This window comes from Cottoperca gobio, chromosome 2 (assembly GCF_900634415.1).
Source record: "Cottoperca gobio chromosome 2, fCotGob3.1, whole genome shotgun sequence".
In the NCBI taxonomy this organism is placed as follows: Eukaryota; Metazoa; Chordata; class Actinopteri; order Perciformes; family Bovichtidae; genus Cottoperca; species Cottoperca gobio.
In genome coordinates, this window is record NC_041356.1 from 415,001 (window position 1) to 425,210 (window position 10,210).

The window sequence follows — 10,210 nt, forward strand, 5'->3', positions numbered from 1 at the left end:
TCCGAGTGAAGTGACAGCTCTCTGCTGTAGTCCTCGGCTCTATAGGCTGCTGACATGACTGTACATTGAAATTCTGCCTCCAGCAGCTCCAAATGTACAGTAGCATCATTTAACCGCTTCACATTAATGACTGCATCTCTTTTCCTCTTCTACCATATTAACTCTCGTCCTGTTTTCTACACTCACACTTGCTCTTTTACCTCCCAACCCCCACTTATTTACCCTGATACACAGCCTTTTTCTCTCTCTACTATGTGATGTTATGCTGGCTGACAGCATGTTGCTTTAAATAAATATTGTTACTAACCCACAGACAATCAGCCTATTGCTGCTGACCAAACAAACACACACACACACACACACACACACGCACGCACGCACGCAAGTGTTAGCACACAGTTGGCCTGTTTTTCAGTGACCAAGAAGCCGTCAGGGACGACATTGGGATTAGTATTTTGGATGATGTAAACAGAAACAGGTTCCTCTTTTCTTGCTTTTTCCTGAATATCCACCAGTGTAGGTCAGAGCAAAGGTCAAATAAGAACAAGTAGCACATGTCAAACACATTTAGGTTGGAGTATCTTTGGATTTTAACGATTCCAAATCCAGTTCTGCTTATCGATTCTGGTTCTTGATTTCAATAATTTGATAGGGGGTCATAACACGTCACATGCTTATTTCACAGAAGAAACTTATTCATGAAAACATTTGCACAATACATATTAATTTTCACATTTCACTTCACAAGGTTTATGAAACATAAGCTCCGTTTGGAGCAATTAGAAATGTTACAATTACTGGAACACTGAAATCTGCCGAAAAGACAAAGACAGGGTCCAACATACGGCGAGCAGTAAATACAATCAGTTGCCTGATCAGGCCACTGCTAGCAAATGTAAAAAGAAAATCTTTTAATTCAGAAAATATTTTAGCTTTTGCTTCCTGAACTACATACTGACTTTGCTCTGCTCTGCCTGAGACTCAAAGTCCCGGGGATGTGAGTACAGCGCGTATCGCTTTGCGCAGCGTCATCCAGTCCGCAAAGAGCGTTGTGTAGTTGTTTAGGAATCGATAAACAGGACCACATGTTTTTAATGGGTACCCGGTACTTTGGCATTTTAGATTCGGTTCTAATTTGGAACAGAGTTTCGTTATCGTGTTATGAGGTCTGAGACATACGCCATTTGTCTCAAATGCCGCTCACATGCACGTGATAAAGCGCATAGATTATTACTATTCTACCAACCACTCAAAACGCTTTACAACACATTCACACACAATTTCCGTACACCGGCTGGAACACTCGAGGTGAGTCGGTCGGGCGCTGGGTGCTCTTGTGCCAACTTTCATGGCTGCTGATACAGGTTGCGCCTGATGTTGCTAAGCGGCCATAACCAGCTAACCGTACCTGCTCCTGGCTATATGGCCATGGTACGTGTATGGTCAATGCCGACCCCTCTCCTCCTCGGCAGCATCTCTGAAGACAAGACAAGTTTACGGGTTGTTGTTTTTTGTTTTGTTTCTGCTACTTTGGATTTAGTCCAATGAAAAAAAAATGAAATTCTTGCCTACTGACTGACTGTATACATAATAAATATGTAAATATATAAACCATTACGAATAAAATCTAAACAAAGGTTAACATACTATTGTATGTTTCAACACAGCAAATGTTAACCATGTTTACACACCAGCTGTGTAAACACGCCTTAACACAGAAATGTGTTATTTCTGCACATTGCGTGTCATTGATGTTTAATGGAAGTACACGCTGTCTGTAATGTTCTTTTTCAATAACAATAAAAAGCAAGAATATTTTCATCAGCCATTTATTTACAAAGATTTCATTGAAAATTATTCAAAAATAAGATTAATGCGTATTACAATATATAGCACAAAAATGTTACAATTCATGTTACAAAGTGTATTTCATCAAACATGTTGACTTAACATGGCAATCAAAACAGTCCATCAATAAAACCACACTTTAGTTTGTACATGTTGTATTAACATACTGACTAAAATGCACATCATTTAACATCAACTTAAAAAGATTCCCATCAAACATAGCGGTACAAATTCAACGAGTCGTGGAATTGCAGACTTCACGCTACAGCGGCTTGCAACAGATAGTGGAAGGAGATGAGTGAGGACGACCAGCATCGTGTAGGGATGGGGGAAGAGAGATGTAATCATTAGCATAATACAATTATTTTGTCGGAACATTTGAGAAATTCAACATGAAATGTAGGCCCTACATACCATCAGTTTGGTATTTGGACTGATGCTGGCCTCCCATCACCTTCAGAACAAGTAACAAGTACCAAGCTGGGTGGTGGGCAGACAGAGACATAATGACATTATTGAAATGATAAGACCAGTATTTTACTTGACCATTAGTTAAACTGTCAAATAATCACTGATTTATGAAATCCTGTGGGAAACACATTTCTTAAGAAGACAAAAGGGAAACATGAAACATCCTACAAACATCTCTTTCAATCTTAATATTAGCACTTTTTTGTGTTGTAGATTTTAGAAGTTGACTTTTATATTAGGGAACAGGCCATTTGCGATGCCCCGGGGATTCTCCCGCTGCTCAGTTACGTATCTGCACCGATCGTAGCCGTCTGCTCTGCGCGCAGCCACTATCGCTTTGTCTCACTCGCACGTTCACGCCACATCTGACCGAATAATGCAATCTAACCAAAGTAGCTAGCTAGCGTTAACCAGTTAGCTGCTAGTGCTACCTAGCTAATGCCAGTTGAAGAATGTCGGTAACACAAATGAGTGTAAGCTAGCTAGCCAGCTAATGCGAATTAAGTTATAACGAGGGTCTGGGCATCTTTGTAAGAACCCAGGCAGCTAAACTAAGACACAAGCTAGCTGTTTAACATTAGCAACAAACTCATTTATTTTATTTAAGTTATTTAACTAAGGTTATCCAGCCAGCTAGCTCATATTATGACAATATATTTGACAACAAATGTTTTTTTAATATAGTAATGTATACCAATAACTTACCTTCCACGATAGCCAGGCAGACAGCTTGACAGACTGCTTGACAGTTGCATCTTGGTACATGGTACGTCAGCAAATACCACATTTGTGAATTTTTAAGCTTTCACGCGTCTTAAAAACGACGGTTGCTAACAAGTGGCTAACTGAGACTACTAAACGTCATCAGGCTGAAGATGAGTCCTCCTTTAGCTTAGTGGTGGGGACGTGAAGTCATGTGACCGTGGTGTAGTTCGTTTATAACTTAACGCTTTTTAAAAGTGGTGTAATTATGTGGAGAGTAACCTGCTGAACTTAACGTGTAAGTATCATAGACGTTTAGTTTATTTTCTGCAATAATCCAAAGGGAAAATTCCATTGGCTTTTTGTCGCAAAAATGACACATCAATTCTAATAGTGGTGTCTGCCTACTATCAGAGTGTGTATTTTTGAAAAACCTGAGATCAAATAGACTGTGTTACCACGGGAAAAAGAGGAAGTTTCTCTGATAAATGTGTTTGAAAAAAAGTATTATTGGAGAAAACTGGCTTTAACCGATAGATTCAAGACTACCAAGAATGGGTAGCAAAGGGAGTAAACCAGTTGAAAGGCCACAGGGGCCCATTGTTGATCTCATGCTTTCAACATGTGGTTCTGATAGTTTAAAACATTTACAAGAATGGTGTGATGAATGTGGTTTCAGGAGGGTCGTTAAGTACGGCACAGATACGGAAACGAGGCATGATCTCCAATGTTATTTTATACTATTTTAATTCTGCTATTTTCATACTATTTTTTAATGCTACTTAACACTCACCCTTCTGTCTGCCTGTAAGCTATTTCTACAATAGATCACTGAAGTCATCCTGCAGCCTTCACTTTCTGGATTAGGGTCCTTCGTCGCTCCTCTCCCTCAACACATCGTGACACATGGTCTCTATCACGTGATGGAATTATTGCTCAGTAGCTCACATCATAAGATCTGAGCCAACTCCATCTGATGATGAAGCCCATGTAATATGGTTGAAAACCTCAACAAAACAAATAAGTGAACCTTTAGTTAGGATTCCTTTATCAATCTACTATTTCCAAGGTCTGTTGCTTATTATTGTATTGTTTTTTGTTGACAAAGACAAAGATTCACAATTGCTAATGTTAGCTGGTTGCAGGCTGATATTTGGAGTTGCTGGTCATTGTAGCTGTTTCTCAATTCAGGGGCTGCAGCCTTCGCAGGCAGCATTTGTAGACCGATTACGTCACAGCGGCCGCAACAGGGATGTCCCATTTTGGCGACTCCTTCAAATGCGGCCGACAAATGCGGTCTTCTTTTCCCGGATTTGGAGGATACATCTGATGTATCCTTCACGGCCTCAGGTATCCCAATAGTATGAGATGCCCCTCCACCGTCTAAAATACATTATTGCTGGTGATAAAGCATATCTTCAATCAAGAGTGAAAATAAAAAAAATAAAAGTATTATCTCTGGTTCCGTTCTCTGGGAAAATGTTAAAGTATGCCGTCAACTGCGCTTGATAACTTCTGAGAGTTGCTAGGCGACGTGAGCAGCAAAAGGTAGGGGCGTGAACAGCTGGTAACGTACCAGGAAGTCCCCCGTAGACCGGACCGTCTCATGTTGTAGACCGATCGGTTCAGCCTTCGTGGTATACAGAGGACCCGGCCTCTAAAGACCACGATTATATGGGTTTGGGATGGCTGCTAAGATATGGGCGGAGTCCGCCAGAAAATTTCCCTTATTTTGAAATTCCAATGTTGACAGGTATGATCTTAGCAGTAGCATGCATACGAGACGTTTAGGGACCATCGGAAAATTGTAGCGTCTACCGATAATCTATATAGGTGGTGTACAATAATGGACAGACGTGATACAAAAACTTTGTTTGATCCTGAAGCAGATTACTGCACTGCTGCTGTATATTAGTTAAGTCTATGAACTGCAAATACAAATTCTAAAATGAACAGTCAAATGTTGCGCAGCTTTTAATTTTTTCCCACATGTCTATTCATTGTGTTTTAACCCAGTATTTATGCACAGTTGCAGATAAAGATTGTCTACACTAATCAGTGTTTCCCCCATATTCATTCTGCAGCAGCGAACCGCTCATGGGCTTAGCCTAGGCTGTGGTGAATATTATACTATTTGTAGAATTATATATATTCTAGTGGTGTAGGTTGAAAAGTCCAAAATGTTTTTAAAAAAAGATAGTTGTAATCATTTCCAAAATCCACCCCATGTTTTTATCTAACAAAATATTCTGCTGCAATCCATATGTTTTGGCATTTAGCCTTTCAAAAAACTATATTTTCACCACGCGGAAACACCTTTTTGCTCCCCCGCTTATACATGGTTAGGGGCAAATAAAGTGCATTTGCACTCCAGCTAAAAAATTACGATTTTCTTTTTCTAATTGTGCTTTGAGGGAATTATTTTTCACTGGACATTATGAGATGCACCGGTCTGGGTTTTTTTTATATCCTCAGCCACCCAACCCATTACGAGAGCCAACGCGTAAAAATATGCATAAATCAAACACCCGACATGCAAACTTCATGCATTTAGAGTAGCACAATTGTCAGGACAGAGACAGAGACAGTGTGTGTGTGTGTGTGTGTGTGTGTGTGTGTGTGTGTGTGTGTGTGTGTGTGTGTGTGTGTGTGTCTCTCTCTCTCTTAAGGTCAATTTATACTTTCTGCATCTGCATGTCAGCAAGGGTCCGCTGTGGTCCCTGTGACACAAATTAGGTCATCTGCCATGTCCGCGAGGGTCCGCGCAGACCGTCCGCATGCAGCCATAAACTGTGTGGCCACGCAGACTGTACGCTTAGCAAGAGCCAACTGTACATGCCCCTATTTCGATCCACACTCCTATCCAGTTGGTGGCATATGCCCCTCTAGCTGGTTTGCCAAGAAGAAGGATTGTTTTGTCTTTTAAGGAATATAGAAAACAGCCAATGGCGTTGAACTCCTGGCAAACAACATAATGTCACCACTGGAACGGAATTTGTATGGGAATGTGCGCATGCGTGGAATGCCAGCGGACGCAAACCCGCAATTGTTGTATGAATAGATCCACGTGCACATCTGCATGAGTGGTCTGCATGTAAGAGCCATTACTCAAACACACATGCCCCTCCCACTCCCAAAATATTGGATGAAGTAACTATTTTCTCCATTTGAAAGCAACACCAGCCAATGAGAGTTCGGGCAGTATAGAGCATATCAACCAACCGACCAGAAGGCGTCAGGTATAGTAAAATTAACTTATAGCCGAATCCAGAGTTATTGTTGTGCTGGAGCCCATGAAGGAGCCTGACAGCTGGCAGCTGGGAGGCGGGGTTAAAGGGAAAGCACTTGCTATATGGGCCCACGGAAGATCCGGGTAATCCAAGGAAGTCAAACTTCTAGGATTTTTTGCATGCAGACATTTCTAGTGGAACCTACTCATAAGGAAATGTTGATAAATTATGTTTTAAAAAGATATGCAAAGGACAAGAAAGCAAGGACACTTTAACATGTATTTGACGCTAAGTGGAGTTTGGTGAATCGCTCTCTCCGTACACTTTGTATTGGAGCAAACGACTAACGTTAGCTACTGATAAGGTCTGCTGATAAAAGCAACAAGTGAGCAGTCAGGTAACTGGGCTCCTTTATTTTCACACGCAAAGTTAGCTAAAGAAAAATATTTCAGAAATCTTGGCTGTTGCTTTAGAAAAGCTAATAAGTTAGCAAACCTCAGCTGGCAAATGTTCAAAGCTAAAACACATCGCCAAACTGCCTTAGCAAGCTGGTGTGGCTCATTTCGCAGTAGGCTATGTCTACATACGGGTACACATACATTTAATACGAAAGGTTCCTCTGCTGTGTGGTAATTCACGCGTAAAGACAACAACTACTGTGAGCTAAACCATCACCGCAGGAACAAACACATCAATGTTACGCTGCAGTTAACGTTAGCCCCATGATACTGAACGACTATGAGCACACGAACACGATATTCTTACACGATAATTGTGCTTCCGCCTTCATTATTGCGTTTTATACAAACAGAACCAAAGTTGCAGCACAGTGAAATATGTATTTAGCGTTACCGTAATTGTGAACGTTGTTTGTAATCACCGGGTGAGCTTTGTGGCGTCTGAAGTCGCCGTAGTCTCGATCAGTGCTGTTGACAGCAACAATAATGCGTCAACACCTCTTCCGGTTTATTATTTTCACAATAAACGTATACAGTTCTGTGTATGTTTTACCGAACCTGTCAAAATAAAAGCACTGGTAAGGTGCATGGGTCCTCTCGTGGTATTTTAGGGAAATTACAACAGCAGAACACACTGTGAAGATGCAATAAATCCTTTCTTGCATTGTATGAATGCAGTTGCCCTGAAAGGAGAGAAATGTGCCACCCACTAAGTGGATTTAACATACACATAACATAAAGAAACAAATGTTTAGGTGTTTTTAAAATGTAAATATCTACTTGTCAGTGCTCTCGGGTGAACTAACTATGTCATGGTATACGTTGCACAGCCCTGCGGTACAATGACAATAAATGATCGGTGTATCTTTGTATTTGGTGGAAAAACTATGTAATGGTGACACTGTTTATAAATAATATAAGTTTGGTGTTTCTGTCCTGCAATGTCTCGTTTCTTATCGGCTGAATGCCTACATACACCGATATCGATAGAACTGCAAAACAATTGTAAAACTACACTGACGGAACAGCCTGAGGACCAATTTTGTGTGCGGAAGTGCAAAAAAAATAAGGCAAAAGAAGAAAGGCTACAACAGTTCCTGATGCAACTCAGAATCTTTATTCAGAATCAGAAACTGTACACTATGTAGTGTTTTATACATGCGGGCTGAGTTGTAGAGACGTTTGTAAATACACAAGTTGTCCCAAAGGAAAGTTATCGCTTTTAAGTGACCGGAATGCGGAGGAGTGCGACTCACGGGGATGTTGTAAGAGAAAGTTTCAGTCGCTCATATTCGTCAGAGGATATGGAACAAGCAGCATCTAATTCTGTCATGTCAGGAGAGGCGCCCGGTGGTAGTGCGGGGCGACCTTTCACCAAGCGGTACGGCCCCAAACCGTGGTCCGTCGTCGTGCTGTCGGTGTTGGGCTCCGCCGCAGCAGTGTCCGCCGTGGGCTGTGTCTGCGCCCTCATCTACCCCATACTCAAAGGTACGCGCGTGCGCTTGTGTACACCATAGACCGCACTTACCAGTCTGTCTCGCGCACACGATACTGTTTTTACTTTGAAGTTACTAGCTTAAAATGTAGCCCATAGCCTAAGTGTTGACACTGCCTGAAGTAGGTTTCACTTAACACTCAAGATGGCAAAAATAAATCCATAAAAAAACATTGTTTTAAATAATCTTTCGTTGTTATATTTTGATATTATAGCCAATGCTGAATGAGTGTATTTAATTGCAAGTCTGCTCATGAAAGTAGGCTACACTAGTTAATGTAATACTCACTCTGGTACCTTAACACATTAGTCTGTGCTGTCAGTGGAAAGGATCACATTAGATATCACGTGACATGAGGTTGAAAAGGTCCAGAGAAGGATAGTAAGTGGACCTTGAGTAAGGATTATGTTGTTAAACTATACCGTTGGGGAAATAATAAAACAAGACAAACCCAACACTGCTTTTATCTGTAAAAATCCACCTTATACTGGCGGTTTGCCTTTGTAAAGATGTAAAGCCTGCTCTTTTGTCAGCAGCGACTCTGACTCATAGTGACTGTTTCAGAGCTGCGGGCAGAGAGAGTGAAAGGAGAGGATGGCACTGAAGAGAGGATGTTGGGTGAGTATCAATATCTGTTTTATATCAATCTATTTGGTCCCAGATTCACAGCTCCATCAGGATCCATATTTTATTTGGTCATCTTCATGTACAGTTAGAACTTTAGATGTAGCTACATGTATAGAGAAACCAAAGTATTAAAGTAATAAAGAGCTGAAGTCCTCACCTTCACAGTCCAAAATATGTAGTTTGCATATTCAATGACTACAGCTCTTATGCAGTTTGATGGCGCTCATGTTCACGTTAGTTATTGAATGCTCATAAAATAATTGTATTATTGGTATCAATATAATATTAAAGTACAGTAGTAGATACCAAGACTCAAAACTTTAAAGCATGTTTCAACAAAACAAAAAAAAATGAGGGTGTGTGTGTGTGTAGGTTTTTGGAGTATCCTGGTGCTCTCAGTGTTAGTGGGATGTATCTGCTGTGTCTTCTCGTGGACCCTCACCTACCTGGACTCGTACCAGCCCATTATGGAGTTAGGAACCCCGCTGTCACTGGCTAACTTCAGGTAACACACCGGATTACACCAATACATCACACTGGTGTCTAAACTTCTACTAAATATGACATATCATCCAGTCAATGTGCTTCAACACAACCTTTGACATCACTAGCAGGTGAGAACGTAATTTGTTTAAAACAGGAATGTGTGTGTGTGTGTTTTTCTTCTAGAGATGTGTCTGGCTATGGTTTCCACATGAGTTATGGTGTTGCTGTCCTTAATGGCATCATGTCCATGCTCACTGTGGTCTGGAGTCTCACCTGACACACCCTCAGTAGAGATGATCAGGTGCTCAGATACGACACACAAATAAAGAAGATGGCTTGAGAAGCTTTTGAACATCTCAGGCACACATTAAGAAGTTAAGGGTCACGTAAATTTTCCCCTCACGGTACATGTCCCAGAAGCCCTGAACGCACCACCGTGTCGGCTCTGCTGCTTGTGATTCAAGCTCTGCTTACAGTCGTAGTCCAGGCTGAAAATGTCTCAAACTTCTTTTCTTATATAAAGAATTCCGAATCAATTCAGTTCTGTCCTAAGTGATGAGTTTGCAACTGCTAAATGTTTAGGTAATTAAAAGAGCACATTGTATGTGAAAATAAAGTGATATTACCGTCTGTATTATGTACTGTGTGTTTATTGAGCAGTTTTCATGACACGTGCTTCCTTCCTTATTCTGGCTTTTATTCAGCCGTTGTGCAGAGCCCAACAAAAGATAAATACACTGAATTTTACCATTGACTGTTGCTGTAATGTTTGTCACACTTTCAAAGTTTGGTGCATTTTAATGAACAAACAGGCCGTTCCCCAAGACGACAAAATCAGAAGAAAATCAAAGGGAAAGTGCACAACATTCACATTTGTAAAGCATAAACGTGA

The 10,210-nt window shown here is 40.9% G+C and overlaps 2 protein-coding genes across 2 annotated transcripts in view; one reads left to right on the forward strand and one right to left on the reverse strand.

Moving 5' to 3' along the window:
• LOC115017880 (rho GTPase-activating protein 1-like) overlaps window positions 1–7,181 on the reverse strand; it is a 24,257-nt gene extending 17,076 nt beyond the window's left edge. The window contains 2 exon segments of the mRNA XM_029446594.1: window positions 1,409–1,477; window positions 7,104–7,181. The gene's annotated coding sequence lies outside the window, so the exon portion shown is untranslated.
• Window positions 7,182–7,715: 534 nt separating this feature from the next.
• arl6ip6 (ADP-ribosylation factor-like 6 interacting protein 6) lies at window positions 7,716–9,950 on the forward strand. The gene is made up of 4 exons (XM_029452182.1): window positions 7,716–8,197; window positions 8,770–8,823; window positions 9,205–9,337; window positions 9,502–9,950. The coding sequence occupies exons 1-4, from the start codon at window positions 7,945–7,947 to the stop codon at window positions 9,593–9,595; spliced, it is 534 nt and encodes a 177-aa protein (XP_029308042.1). The 5' UTR covers window positions 7,716–7,944; the 3' UTR covers window positions 9,596–9,950.
• Window positions 9,951–10,210: the final 260 nt, after the last annotated feature.